Source organism: Mustelus asterias, chromosome 9, assembly GCF_964213995.1.
Source record: "Mustelus asterias chromosome 9, sMusAst1.hap1.1, whole genome shotgun sequence".
Lineage (NCBI taxonomy): Eukaryota > Metazoa > Chordata > Chondrichthyes > Carcharhiniformes > Triakidae > Mustelus > Mustelus asterias.
Genome location: NC_135809.1, coordinates 11,619,790 through 11,635,516, shown reverse-complemented (window position 1 = coordinate 11,635,516; position 15,727 = coordinate 11,619,790). Strand labels below are relative to the sequence as shown.

General features: G+C 41.0%; 1 protein-coding gene across 5 annotated transcripts in view; it reads left to right on the top strand.

Annotated features, from left to right (window-relative positions):
- usp15 (ubiquitin specific peptidase 15) overlaps positions 1-15,727 on the top strand; it is a 109,430-nt gene that overhangs the window by 16,902 nt on the left and 76,801 nt on the right. For 4 of the 5 annotated variants that reach the window (XM_078219699.1, XM_078219698.1, XM_078219697.1 and 1 more), the window contains 3 exons: positions 3,206-3,333; positions 6,497-6,627; positions 12,830-12,956. In XM_078219699.1, coding sequence (XP_078075825.1) covers positions 3,279-3,333; positions 6,497-6,627; positions 12,830-12,956 — 313 coding nt within the window. In that variant the 5' untranslated portion in view covers positions 3,206-3,278. Of the gene's footprint in view, positions 1-3,205; positions 3,334-6,496; positions 6,628-12,829; positions 12,957-13,806; positions 14,252-15,727 lie in introns of those variants that run through there. The other variant, XM_078219701.1, reaches the window with a different exon arrangement.

Sequence of the window (15,727 nt, the reverse complement as noted above, 5' to 3'; positions counted from 1 at the left end):
TACCAAGCTGGCACTGTGTGAAGAGAAGGGAACAGTCAAAGGTTGCGTTCCATGTTGCAACCAGTGACATCGGTATAAAAAGGCCCTTCAGGCAGATTTTCAGAAGCCCGAAAGTGGTAAATTCGGGATTACTCCCAGTGCCATGTGGTCGTGATTTTAGAAACAGGAAGCTAGTGCAAGTAAATGCATGCCCAGAGAAATGGTGCAGCAGAGGGGATTTCAGATGCTTTTGACTGGCCACTTGTACAAGGCAGACAGGTTGCACCTGACCAAACACAAGACCAATGTCCTCGCTAGAAGGTTAACTAATATTGTTGCCGAGTGTTTAAACTAACTTGGCTCTAGGAATGAATCTGTTTGGCTTGAGCTGAGGAACAGAGGGGAAACTATTTTGGGAGCTTTTTTTTTTAAATAGAGGTCCAAACAGTGAGGAGGAGATAGATGTGCCCATATGTCAGCAAATTTCAAATGCGTGTGACATCAATAGTGATACTAGGAGACTTAAATTATCCTAATGTGGACTGAAAAAAAATCTAAGGCTAGGGAAGGAAATGGATTTCTGCTATGTGCGCAGGAGAACTTTTTCGATCAATGGGTCTCCAGTCTATTAAAAAACTGAAGCATTGTTAGATTTGCTTCTGGGAAATGAAGTAGGGCAAGAGAAGTGCGTTCCAGTAGAAGGTTATTTAGCTAAGTGATTCCAGCATATCTTGGTTTAAAGTAATTATGGTGGGAAAAAAGCAGAAAATATCAAAGATGAAAATGCCAATGCTAATTTCTGTGATTTAAGAAGGAATTTTGCACAGATTAGAAAAGATGATTTGAAAGCAATAACGAAACAATGGATGGCATTCAGGAAAGAAATAATTCAGGTTCAAACTGGTAATATTCCTTGAAGGGAAAAGGTAGAACATCCAAAGCTAATGCACCCTTGATGTCAAATAAATTATCCATTAATATAAAATAGAAAAAAAATTATGATCAATGCCTCTGCTATTTCAATCTCTAAAAAGATATATCCAAAACAAGGTTCGGTCAATACAAGGAAAATTATGGAAATACAGAAGGGAATTGAAAAGCTTGCTGCAAGAGGTAAAGAGAGTTTATGAGAAAAGATGAGTAGGAATCTTAAATTGATATCTTGAAACATTTTATCAAAATTTAAGCAGCATGCTCCGGAAGAAGTTGGACTTAAGGACCTAAAAGAATCTTGCGTAGAGCCAGAGTACTTTTCACTTCCCTTAGTAAAGAAGGTGGATGATGTGGAGTTATGGGCATGATAGTGATAGGTAGAGCAGGCCTACTAAAAAGATTAATATTACTGAAAGTTGGTAAGTCACCTGGTCTAGATGGAATGTGTCTGAGGTTACCCAAAGAATCTAAGATAGGAATAGCAAAGCCATTGGTCATAATCATTGTTATGTCATGATTCAAGAAAGGGGATTGGGATAAACCAACAAATTGCAGGTTAGTCAGTCTCGTGTCAGTGGTGGGGAAGTCGTTGGAAACCATTATAAAGGACGAAATAAAGTTTCATTTTAGAAAGGCATGGGTTGATCCATGAGAGCCTGCATGGATTTGTTATGCAAGTAGTGTCTGACGAACTTGGTTGAGTGCTTTGAAGTAATGGAGAAAATTAATTAGGGCAGTAGGGTTTGCATATATAGATTTTTTGGGAAAGCATTCAACAAAGTCTTATGAAGAAGATGAACACTCATGAGTTTGAGGGGAAGTAGCAGTATGGATACAAAATTGGCTCCGTGACAAGACCAGAGGATGGTGGTGGATCGATGTTCTTCAGACTGGGAGGTGATTTGCAGTAGTGTTCTCCAAGGATCACTTTTGGGTCCATTATTCTTTGTAGTTTTTATAAATGACTTGGACTGGGGTATAGGGAGCAGTTTTATAAAGTTTGCAGATCATATGAAATGTAATAAATCAGAATGAGGATAGTTATATATTTTGTGATGACAGTCTGGATGGTAAAATGGGCAGAAGCATGGCAGATGGAGTTCAGTGCACAGAAGTCTGAATCAGTACACTTTGGAAGGATTAATGAGGAATGACAGTATACCATAAATGAAATGATTTTGAAAAATGCAGATAGCATATACACAATTCTTAAATATGGCAGGAATGTTGAGGTGTTATAAATATAGGAATTTATTAATCACTGGTTTGGGCTTCACTGAAGTATTGTGGATAGTTATGGGAATCACGTTTCAGGGATGGTGTATTAAAAAGAGTATACTGGAGATTTACTAGAATGTTTCCTGGAATGTGAGACTTCAGGCTTGAGGAAAGGTTGGAAAAGTTAGAACTGTTCTCCTTGGAACAAAGAAGATTGAGATGACCCAGTAGAAGTTTTCAAGACGGTCAGAGATTTGAAGGACTTGATGGTTTGAGTTATAAGGAGAGGCTGGATAGTCTGGGACTTTTTTCTCTGGAATGTAGGAGGCTTCAGGGTGATCTTATAGAGGTCTATAAAATAATGAAGGGCATAGATCAGCTAGATAGTCAATATCTTTTCCCAAAGGTAGGGGAGTCTAAAACTAGAGGGCATAGGTTTAAGGTGAGAGGAGAGAGATACAAAAGGGTCCAGAGGGGCAATTTTATAACAGAGGGTGGTGAGTGTCTGGAACAAGCTGCCAGAGGTAGTAGTAGAGGCGGGTACAATTCTGTCTTTTAAAAAGCATTTAGACAGTTACACGGGTAAGATGGCTATAGAGGGATATGGGCCAAACGCAGGCAATTGGGACTAGCTTAGGGGTTAAAAAAGGGAGCGGCATGGACAAGTTGGGCAGAAGGGTCTGTTTCCATGCTGTAAACCTCTATGACTATAAAAAGGAAAAGAAAATCCTCTGGTGAGTGGGTCAATAAGTACAGGTCGTAGATTTGAAATCAGTGAAAAAAGATTGAGGAGTGATGAGAACCATTTCACGGCTGTTGAGATATGGAACCCTCTACTTGAAAAGTCGGTAGAAGCTGATTCCGTAAATTGTAAGAGAGCTGGACAGGCACTTGAAGCTGAAGAACTTGCAGGGTTACAGATGAAAAATAAAGAGTGAGACTATGCATGAATGCTCTTTCAAAGAACGGGGGCAGTCACGATGGGCTACATGACCAACTGCTCTGCTATACATTTCTATGATGGCTATGAAATAATTCTTGTTATTTTTAACGTGATTCTCGTTTACCTTCTCAGGTACCTGGTGGATAGCCGCTGGTTTAAGCAGTGGAAGAAATATGTTGGTTTTGATAGTTGGGACAAATACCAGATGGGAGACCAAAATGTGTATCCTGGTCCTGTTGACAACTCTGGACTTTTGAAAGGTTTGAGCAATTGTCTTATGTTTTTAGACGCTGACAATATAAGTTCGATAACAACCATGTTCTGTAAAAGTGCAGTAGAAGGATACTTGCAGCAGGAATATTAACCTTTCTGTCCTCTTGGCTTATGGAGATATTCAGAATAAATACAATTCTCCTATACAAATTCCGTGCAACTTATCCTTCCAGAAACTGTTTCAGGTTTTACAAATATCATTTGGTTTTTATCCATTGTGACCGTATCATCGGATCCTTGCTCTCAGCTTCAGTCAATCATTCATCCATCAGGTTCCAGATTTCAAAGTGAAATCTGATTTACATTTGAGTCTAATATAATTGGGTCCATTGTCTTCAGCTGGACAAGGCAATGGTGTTTGATTTGGTTTGGAACATTTTTACTTTACAAAAGCTTAATGTTTTGGTGAAGTTAATTGGGTCTTTTTCTCATATCCTCCAAACCATATACTGCACTGGCTAAAATACAAGAATGTTTAGTTATGACTGCTGTCCCACTGTTAAAGGTGCATTGGGGAGGCGATGGCCCAGTGGTATTATCGCTAGACTATTAATCCAGAAACTCAACTAATGTCCTGGGGACCCAGGTTCGAATCCTGAAACACTACAGGAGCAGGCCAGAGGCTAGGAATATTGCGGCGAGTAACTCGCCTGACTCCCCAAAGCCTGTCCACCATCTGCAAGGCACAAGTCAGGAATGTGATGGAATGCTCCCCACTTGCCTGGATGGGTGCAACTCCAACAACACTCAAGAAGCTTGACACCATCCAGGATAAAGTAGCGCGCATGATTGGCACAGCATCCACAAACATCCAGTCCTTCCACCACTGATGCTCAGTAGCAGCAGTGTGTGCTATCTACAAGATGCACTGCAGCAATTCACCAAAGATCTTTTGCCTGAGAATAGATCTAGGATACATTAATATGCAGAGATTATTAGGGAATAGGTTTAAACCAAACAGTCAGTCAGTCTGTCTGAAATGCCTCAGAAATTGATATATTTCTAGCACTGGTACATGCCCTGTATTGATATACCCTGTGGTTTTACTAGTCTTTAGGAAATTTTTGAATTTGCAGCGGGCAATTTTTGTTTTACTTATTTATTAGTGTCACAAGTAGGCTTGCATTAACACTGCAATGAAGTTACTGTGAAAATCCCCTAGTCACTCCGGCGCCTGAGGGAGAATTTAGCATGGCCAATGCACCTGACCAGCACGTCTTTTGCACTGTGGGAGGAAACCGGAGTACCCGGAGGTAACCCACGGAGACATGGGGAAGACATGCAGACGCCGCACAGACAGTGACCCAAGCCGGGAATCGAACCCGGGTACCTAATGCTGTGAGGCAACAGTGCCAATCACCGTGCCGCCCAATCATTGTTTTTGTTGGGGTGTAGATGGATGGTAGCTCAGGATCTGAGACTATAATATACAGCTTGGTTTTCAGCCAGGAACTTGAATATCCAGGTCAGAGATCCATGCATTTTTGGCCAGCGACACGTACATTCCTTCTTGGGCAGCACATCTTCCCCTCTATCCGAAATACCATAAACTAACATTTTGTTCATGCTAAGAAATACGTTCCTTGGCTAATTTCCTTGGCTTCCTGGGGGATTTTTGAAATAAAAATTAGCATTGGAAAATATTAGGCTGAAAATTAGCAAATCAATTTCTGATGGAATTTTCTTGTATCAAGGGGAATGTTGCTCAATAAATTATCATATATGCAGCATTTAAGGCAATGCCAACTTTGGTGCTTGGATGTTCATTCTAAAGACAGCTGAGAAATGAAATAATTATTCCATACTTTTCTGATGCCATTATTGAATTGAGTGTGCAGCAGTATTAGCGATGCACCCATTTGTGAGGCATTTCAGGTTTAATGACTGTTTTGCTTTAAACCTGTTCCCCAACATATCTGTACCAATTAACATACACCCATTGATCTTCCATGACCTTATACAAAGGGAATTGAGATGAAGTGTAGTCTTCAGGAGAAGTAAGATTAAAGGAGCAGCTGGCATAGATGTACTCCTGACCTAATTTTAAAGTCGCACATTGTGTCCCTGTTTTCTCTGTCCACATTTATAATGAAAGCTGCTGGTGTAAAATTGCCACTTGTGACTTCTCATCTGTTGTTCCTCACAGTAAGTCTGAAATTACAGTGTTGATGTGAGGAGTTACAATCTGGGAGGACTTCAGTGATTTGAAGTTGAGTACTTTAAGAACTAAGGTTGGGTGCATTGAGGGAGAGCCAGAGGGACTAGGTGATTGAGTTGAAAGTATAAAAGACTATACTGAAAATCAAAAAGAACAACACACCTTTTCTTTCATCTGAAATGGTTCCAAATATATTTTTGTGCCAGTATTTTAGGAATAGGCAGCAGTTGTGGCTCTTGGCAGATTGATTTATTGGGAGGAAAGTTGCAGGAAAATTAGTGGGACATGGATTGAAATTCCATCTTTACTGGGAGCTCCCATTCAAGCGAGGCATCAGGCTCCCAGAGGAATTGCTATGAAGGTTTGGGAGAAAGGAGTATAGTATGACATATTGATTGCAGACACCAAATAATATTCAATTGGTGGTATAGATTCAGAAGGCCCAAAGAGTGATACTGGAGCAAAATCCTCATTCAGGCACTGCAACCCCACCATAGAACATAACCCAGTTAAAGAAAATTGGAGCGGGGCCTGGAGGTGGGAAGGCCTGGGGAAGGTTAGAGACATATTTTTGCAACAGTATGAGTAAGTTTTCTGATTTACTTCACCCAGATATTTTGTATTTCCGGTGGTACTTGATTATAAACTGTCTGTGAAAGAAGAACATACAGTTGTAGGGTTGGTGGAAGCTGCTACATTATCCATAAAAGGAATTGAAAAATTTGTAAGGTGTATTTGGAGACGATGAAGCATTTTTGTATTTGATTCAAATTTATCAGGGTACAAAGAATGCTTTACATCTTGTACATCAATAATTCTCCCAAACGACACATGCCAGGTACAAAACTTCATGTACACGTTAAGTAGCAGCCAATTCTAGCACTTATTAAAAATAGAAATTATTTTTACTGCACTGGGATTCCATGCTTAGGTCAAGTTTGAACTTATCTGGAGTCAAATTGACATTTAGTCCTTGTGTTTGCTCTACACAGGTGGAGATTCGCAGTCTCTAAAGGAGCACCTCATCGATGAGTTGGACTACATCCTGGTACCCACAGAAGGCTGGAATAAACTGGTCAGCTGGTATGGGTTGTTAGAGAACCAAGAACCAATTGCACGAAAGGTACCCAGCCTGTTTCAGTTCACAGTAAGGGAAGTCAGAGATTACAGGAAAACTAGAGGGGGAAAGGAATAGAAGCTTATGCTGATATAATTAGTTGGAGAGTGGTGAAAGGTGTCAGCAAAGACAAAATTGGGCTGAACAGCCTGTTCCTCTGCCGCAGGCTATGTAATTATGTAAAATGTTGGCCCATGACTGTCCATTAAACTTCAATTAAGTAGTATTTAAATTGCAATATATGTAGTCATGTAGGTAAATGAACATCAGTTTCAACTGTTCTTTTTAGAACAATTGGACTAAAGTACTAGATTCAGTTTAACAGATAGAAATTGAATTCACATTATCTACAATCCATCAATACTTATTTCCATTAAAGCACTACAGAAAGGTTTCCTTCAAGTAAAAAGTTTATTTATTAGTCACAAGTAAGGCTTGCATTAACACTACAATGAAGTTACTGTGAAATTCCGCTAGTCACCACATTCCAGCGCCTGTTTGGGTCAATGCCCTAACCAGCACGTCTTTCAGATTGTGGGAGGAAAACGGAGCAACCGGAAGAAACCCACGCAGACACAGGGAGAACGTGCAAACTCCACACAGACAGTGACCCAAGCCGGGAATTGAACCCAGGTCCCTGACACTGAGGCAGCAGTGCTAACCACTGTGCCACCATGCCACCCAGTGTGCCACCACTCCTTAGTCTGAGTGCACATATTTACATGACCTTTTATTGCCAATTCCCTTGCAGTTTATGAGCACCTGTTATAGATCTGGTCCTCTGATATTTCTGACCACAAAACAAAGCGCCAGCTCTGTGAATTACTTGCGTGCAGTGTGACTTAGCTCTCTACTTGGGTTTACTTTGGCACAGCTAGTTTAAACTTCTGAGTCTATGTTGCTTCTTGGTGACATCTGAAACACAGCGCCAGTTTTCATATGAATGCTGTTAGCAGCCACCTCCACCTCAGCACCACTCTTGACTTCTTCACCATGGAATGCTTGTCCGGCATCCAATCCTGGATGAACAGAAATTTCCTCCAGTTAAATATTGGGAAGGCTGAAGCTGCTGCCTTTGGTCTTTGTTCCCTCGCTATTGGCTCCATTCTTTCACCTGGTAACTATTTGAGGCTGCACCAGACTATTCACAACCTTTCTGCCATACTTGATGATGAGATGCGCCTCGGATCAAACAGCTATGCCATCACAAGACCGCCTATTTATACCTCTGTTACATCGCCCGACTCAGCCCAGCCCTCAGCTTATCTGTTGCTGATGCCTACATTTTACAAATGGATTTGACCATTTCAGTGCACTCCTGACTGACCTCCACTGTAAACTTGTGGCTATCCAACGGTCTGCTGTCTTGTTCTAATTTGCACCAAGTCCCATTTACCCATCACCTTTGTACTCATTGACCTGCTTTGACCCCCGGTTAAGCAATGCCTCAAGTTTAACATTTTCAATCTTTCTAGAGCCTCACTCCTTCCTATCTCTATAATCTATTCCAGCCCCACATCCCTCTGAGATACCTGTCGTCACCTAATTCTTGCCTCTTGATCATTGTTGATTTTAATTGCTCTACCATTAGTAGTCATGTTATCAGCTACCTAAACTCCGGAATTCCCTTTCTAAACCTCCCCTTTTCTTGCCTCTCTTTTACCTATCAGTATGCTCCTTAAAGCATACCTCTTTGGCAAGCTTTTGGCCATCTGTGCTAATTGCCTTTCATGACTTGATGTCACTTTTTCCTTCATAATGCACTTAGGATGTTTTGTTCACAATATAAATACAAGTTATAGTTGTTTATGCAGTCACTGTTGAAACATAGGAAATGTGTCAATCAATTTGCATTTAGCAATACGATCAAAACCTGATCATCTGTTTCTGTGTTGATTGAGGGATACATATTGGCCAGGATACTGGGGATAACTTTGGTGTGGCACAGTGGTTAGCACTGCTGCCTCACAGCGCCATGGACCTGGGTTCGATTCCTGGCTTGGGTCACTGTCTGTGCAGAGTTTGCACATTCTCACCATGTCTGCATGGGTTTCCTCTGGGTGCTGAAAGACATGCTGGTTAGGTGCATCGGCCATGCTAAATTCTCCCTCAGTGTACCCAAACAGGCGCCAGAGTGTGGCAAGTAGGGGATTTTCACAATAACTTCATTGCAATGTTAATGTAAGCCTACTTGTGACACTAATAAATAAACTTTAAACTCCCCTTCGAAATAGTGTTTTTACTTCTAACTAGGGGGCAGATGGAGCCTTAGTTTAAATATCTCCGTGTCAGTGAATGAAGCCAAGCATTTTTCATAATTCTCATAATTTTCTGCAAGTGAATTATAAATGGAATAATAGGAATACAGACTGTTTTGATCATAAGACTACATTTGAATCATTAAAATACAAAACATCCAAGCTTTAATTTGCAATTCCAAATGGTAGACAAGTTAAAGATCTTCAGTTTATCAATAGTTCCTATTGTGCAGAAAGAATTGGTTTTGCTGGTGATATGGGTGTTTTGAAGCAGGATTTTTTTATTTATTTAGAGAATGTTCAGGATAAAGGAAGGCATTGAAATGGATAATTTTTGCACACGAAATGTCACGGTGATTTTCATAAAAGATCAAAATAAGTTCAAGCCCATTTAACCTTGTTAGGCCATTCCCCTTCATCAGTTCATGTGCATGTGTGGGTCTGGAAACACGTAAACTGTACCAGTATGATCTGTTGTCTTGCTTAGGGATTTGGATTTCAGTTGGAGAACCCAATATTGATGTTGCCATCTGTATTAAAACCACCCTAATAGTTTCATTGTTGCCATGGTTTTGGGCATAGTGATAGTCAACTCTGTGTTAGATCTTAATGCCATTCATAAACTGTCCTTATAGCTTGAAGCTGAAATGCCTAAATTATTACCTTAAACTCAACATGGAGCATTGTTGTACGTCTTGTGACACATTTATGTGACATCATCAGATTTTTTTTAGAAATTCATTCATGGAATGTGGGTGTCACTGGCTAGGCCAGCATTTATTGCCAATCCCTAATTGCCCTTGAGAAGCTGGTGGTGAGTTGCCTTCCTTGAACTGCTGCAGGCCATGTGGTGTAGGTACACCTATGTTGCTGTTAGGGAGTGAGTTCCAGGATTTTGACCCAGTGACAGTGAAGGAACGGTGATACATTTCCAATTCAGGATGACAGTGGGTTGGAGATTATAGGAAAGTGTTATGACCGGTCCCCAGGTGAGGTTCCCCATATTTGTTAATGTGGGTGAGATCCTTCAATTTATTACCATCCGGATGAGGAAGGATAAACTGGCTCCTTTTCTTTATTCAATATCCCCTGTTGGTTGCAGCAAGATTGAATCTATAAAGACTACCTTTTCTCAGTCCCAATATTTATGTTTTAAAATTAGCCAATTTAACCAGGCTTTCTTGCGTTAAAGATAGTGAATTTATTAACTACTAAAGGCAACAAAATGATAAAACAACATGTATATATATTCCTACAGACTAGAAGTGAGAATTGAGTCCAAAGTAAGCAAGTAAAATAAAGGTATACAAAATAGTCCTTGACTCATGAGTAATAGATGATTGAGTCAGTTAGGATTATATTCGCTGGGGTTTAGAAGAATGAGGGGGATCTCCTGGAAATCCTAACAAGACTGGACAGGGTAGATGCAGGAAGAATGTTCCTAATGGTGACGGTGTCCAGAACCAGAGGTCATAGGCTAAGGATACAGGGTAAACCTTTTAGGACTAAGATGAGAAACTCCTTCACCCAGAGAGTGGTCAGCCTGTGGAATTTGCTACCACAGAAAGCAATTGAGCCCAAAACATTGTATATTTTCAAGAAGGAATTAGATATAGCTCTTGGGGCAGAAGGGATCAAAGGATAGGGGGGAAGGCGGGATCAGGCTATTAAATTGGATGATCAGCCATGATCATCATTGAATGGTGGAGCAGGCTCAGAGGGCCAAATGACCTACTCCTCCTCCTATTTGCTATGTTTCTATGAGCGTTGCAGCATTGCAATTTGAGATCCCAGTAGCACTGACTTCAGGTGAACAGTTTTTGAAATTCCAATAGTGTTGGCTCCTGCAGGTGAGCAGTTGGTTTTGGGATTCTGGTGTTCTCCCTATCTGAGAGAGAGAGATGGAGATATATCTGCAAGTTGCTTTTGCTGGGGTGTTTCTGCTTCTCCCTGATATCCCAGCACTAGTCAGGTCACAGACGCATGCGCGCGCACACAACACATACACGAGGTGGTTTCATTGTCTCTCAGTATCACCCATTAGCAATTTAGCCAGTGACTGACTTTATATCCTCAGTCAACTTTGAGTTTGGACGTCCATTTTTTAAAAACTCTCCGGTTTTATTTAAAGTCCAATATTTCTGGACGTTATTCGGTGTTTTTCCTTCATTACTATGACATTGTAGTTATATACAGAATGAGGAGTAGTCAGTAAATTTCAGTCTTGTTGTTTCTGTAATTTAAGGAAAACGAGGCACAAATAACATGACCACCTCCCATACGCTGATAACTGAAGTAAAATCAGTGACTTTTATGTAATTTAGATCGCATTTATCTGTGAGTGTGGATAAGACAAGAGAGGGGATAGCGATGCAGCAACAGTCCTTTTGAAGGAATGACTAGCTCCTGGGGAGCTAATGGTAGACTGGAAACAACCATTGCGGTGCATATATTCAAAAAGGAGATAGAATATCCATGGCAACTACAGTCCATTCCTGTACTATTTCGGAATTGATCAGGAGTGAACAAAAGTACCTGTACCATAATAACTTAGTAATAATTCATGCGGGGAAGATTTTGTCTGACCAACCTTCTCAATTACTTTGAGGAACCAACACCTGAAACATGGAAACGTTACACCACAGAAGGGATCTGATTAGCCCATTTTGTCTGTGCTGGCTGAAAGAATTATCTGTCCAGCTTAATCTAAATGTCCAGCTTTTGGTCTGTAGCCCTGCAGGTTATGGTAATTGAAATGCATTTCCACGTACTTTTAAATGCAGTGAGGGGTATCTACCTCTACTACTTCAGGCAGAGTGTTTCAGACCCTTTAACGAACAAACAGTGAAAGGCCCAGTATAGCACTGGGGTTCACAAGATGGTCTTGACTCTGCCAAAAAGAACCAGTGCATGTCAGAAAGAAAATACAACTCGTAATCATTAAATGCTTATTAATTACCCAAAGGAAATATGCACTTTTCTGTCTCGACACGAGTTTAACCGTACCAAGACTATCATGCCACCAAACAGCCACAGTAGAGGGAGGTGACAGTGCTGGTTATATGGTGCATATCATCTGACATAGATTTTCAGGCTCGTCACTACCTCACAGTGATAGTCAGTTGTGGATCTGTGGAATTTTTATAACTGCAAGAGGGATCCTGGAAGCAACAAGTTTGAGAATCCTTGCATTACAACAGCCTGTACTGATCAATTACTAAACAAACTAGACCTCATTAGTGTTACTTTTGAGGCATGTTAATTTTCAGTGTTTTCTACAGTTAAGAGTATACTTGTTCTATCATATAATCTGAAGCGGAAGTGTTCAGATGTGGAAGCCTAATTTTAAAAGATGCAAAAGAATTCTGCACCGCAAAAGTTCGAGACTGAATGACTGTGATCTTCTCTGTATGGTCACAATATGAATCTATGATCAGTCAGCCTTTAAAACAGCATGTAAATAAGGTGTAGCACCTACTTTTTTGTGGTTGTTGATCCACAAGTTTTAACTGTTGCAGAAAATTTTAAATGTAATTCTTGCTGTCATAATCCAAAAAAAATTCAATTTATGTCAAACATTTTTAACTCCCCTCTTTTAGTATTACTTTTAGCAGTGCTTTGAGGTGTTAATGAGTTGTTTTAAAAGTTTGTATGCTGGACATTAGCCAGAACAACCAAAAGATCCATGCAGATATTGTTTCTGGAGATAATAATGGACTGAGATCATTTCTATTGCTGTCAGTGATCTGTGCTTTAGAATGCAGCAATTGCAGCTTATTTAAGTGGCTGGGGTATTGTGGAAGATTAGGTTAACAAGTAGTAAAACATTCAGCTAAGTATTTGAAAAACACTCCTACTTTATTTGCATTAAAACGATTTGCCTTGCATGATTCCCAAAGGGAATTTTCTGTGTATTGCTATTATCACTTTGTTAATAACTTTCTTTTCAGGTGGTGGAGCAGGGCATGTTTGTGAAGCATTGCAAAGTGGAAGTGTACCTAACAGAATTAAAGTTGTGTGAAAATGGTAACATGAACACTGTCATAACAAGGCGATTTAGCAAAGCTGACATCATAGGTAAGTGAATATTCTCAACAATATTAACATCTTTCCTGCTACTGTTTCTCTCTGCATGCCCTGAAGGCATTGTTTTCTGTCAGAGGCATTTCTATGGACGTTCTCTTGCAGTTCACTCAAGTGTCCTTTCATTTCACAAGCCTAGATGATAACTCCTGTTACAGGCTGTTTGATCACCTAGTGCGTATTGACTAAACCCAGCATCCATAAACTTGCCTTTCAAGTGGGAAATGTTCTCTAGTGATCTGGAGTGGAAGTGCAGGCCAATTATATCGTTTCTCTCTTCCTGACACAGTTGCCCCTGGTGTCATCCCAACATAAAAGAACCATCTGGGACAAACTGGAAATAAAACCTGTCTGTGTGGTTTGACCAAGTTATTAAGGGGAGCTTATAAGAAATAGCAGGAGGAATAGACCATGTAGTTCCTTGAGCCTGCTTCACCATTCAGTACAATTATGATTGGTGATCTGCCTCAATGCTGCTTTCCTGTCCACTCCCCATATTGTTGGATTCCCTAAGAGACCAAACTTGTCTCCTGACTTTAAATATATTCAACAATGGAGCATCCACAACCCTCCAGGCTGGACAATTCCAAAGCTTCACAACCCTTTTGACTGAAGAGACTTCTTGTCATCTCGGTCCTATATCTGTTCAATGCCTCTGCCATTTCCTTCTTCCTTCGGATAATTTCTCCTGGCTCTGCCTCTAAGGGACCAACATTTACTTCAGCTGCTTTTTTCTTTACATACTTGTAAAATGCTTACAAGCTGTTTTTGTATTCCTGTCATTCCATTTTTTGCCTTTTTATCAACCTTTTGATGAACTTTTGCTGTTTCTTAAAACGCTCAGATCTCAAACTTGGGGCGGCACGGTGGCACAGTGGATAGCAATGCTGCTTCACAGCACCAAGGACCCGTATTCGATTCCCGGCTTGGGCCACTGTGCGGAATCTGCACATTCTCCCCGTGATTTGCGTGGGTTTCCTCCGGGTGCTCCGGTTTCCTCCCACAATCTGAAAGATGTGCTGGTTAGGTGCACTGACCCGAACAGGCGCTGGAGTGTGGAGACTAGGAGAATTTCACAGTAACTTCATTGCAGTGCTAATGTAAACCTTACTTGTGACTAATAAATAAACTTTGAAAACTTTAAACTTGCTGCTATTCTTTACAGTAATTCTTTACAATTAATCTAACACTATCCTTTAGCTTCCTCAATAAACCAGGAATGAATCTTACTGTAATTTAATGGAATATGTTTTTGCTTATTCATAAACAATAAATTGAATAATTTCTTTAACTGTTTTTCACTTTATTTATTGCCATAAGTTTGTCTATTTAACCAATCAATATACAAGCAACTGCTGAATCTGGGGTTGCTTGAGGGTTATATGAAAGAACTAAAAAAGCAACTGGCCTAGTAGTGATCAAATCAGCTCCCTTAACGATCAAAACACAAGTGATCATCATTGAATGAACAAGCAGATGGAAAGGAGGTGGAGCACGATCTCAAACTCTACACAATGGAGAAGATTTTCACCGAAGAAGCTCTCAGTGCCCTTCTGGACTTTACTGCCATGGAAGAGCTGGGCAACGAGCCCACAAATTAGAGGTCAGCTATGCCATTGACCATCCTGTTGGTGGTAAAGCCCCAAGAAGCGATAGTGTTCCACCTGAAATCATAAAGCGTGGAAAATCAGCACTGTTGCAGCATCTCCATAAACTTCTGTCTCCCTGTTGGAAGGAATGGTTGTGCCTCAAGATACGTGTGATGCACACACAATCGCCTTGTACAGAAGCAAAAGGGACCACATTGCACCGATTATCACATTTCCTTGTTATATACTATGGGTAAGGCCGTGGCTCGCATTGCTCTGACCAGATTACAAATCCTGGCGTCACACATCTATCCTGAGTCTGTGTGACTTCAGAGCTCGCAGATCGACAGTCAACCCGATTTTCTTGATTTTTGACAGTTACTGGAGAAGTGCTGTGAATGGTGCAGACCACTTTACATTGCTTTCTTCGACCGCACCAAGGCCTCCGGCCTTGTCAGTAGAGGCAGACTTTTCAGACTGCTGTGGAAAATAAGCTGCCCTCCTGGATTGCTGGGCATCATTCCTCCTTTCCATGAGAATATGCACAGTTCTGTCACTTACAATGGAGCAACACTTTCAAGATCAGCAGCAGGATAAAGCAGGTCTGTCTCCTGGCGCCCATTCTCTTTGGCATATTCTACTCCCTGCTGCTGTTTTACGTATTTGGCGAGCTGCATGCCGAGCTGATGGCAAGCTAACCTGTTCAACTTGGCAAGACTGCGTGCCAAGACCAAAGAGCATAAAACACTAGTCTGAAGAGTTGCTTCTTGCTGCTGACGTTGCGCAGGCATCCCATACTGAAAGCCACTTGCAGCAACTTGTAAATTGGTTTTCCCGAACCTGCAAGGAATTTAGGCTGACTGTAAGAGTCAAGAAGACCAACGTTAGCACAGTGGTTAGCACTGCTGCTTCACAGCTCCAGGGACCTGGGTTCGATTCCCAGCGTGGGTCACTGTCTGTGTGGAGTTTGCACATTCTCCTTGTGTCTGCGTGGATTTCCTCCGGGTGCTCTGGTTTCCTCCCACAGTCCAAAGATGTGCGGGTTAGGTTGATTGGCCATGCTAAAATTGCCCCTTAGTGTTCTGGGATGCGTAGATTAGAGGGATTAGCGGGTAAAATATGTCGGGATATGGGGGTAGGGCCTGGGTGGGATTGTGGTCAGTGCAGACTCGATGG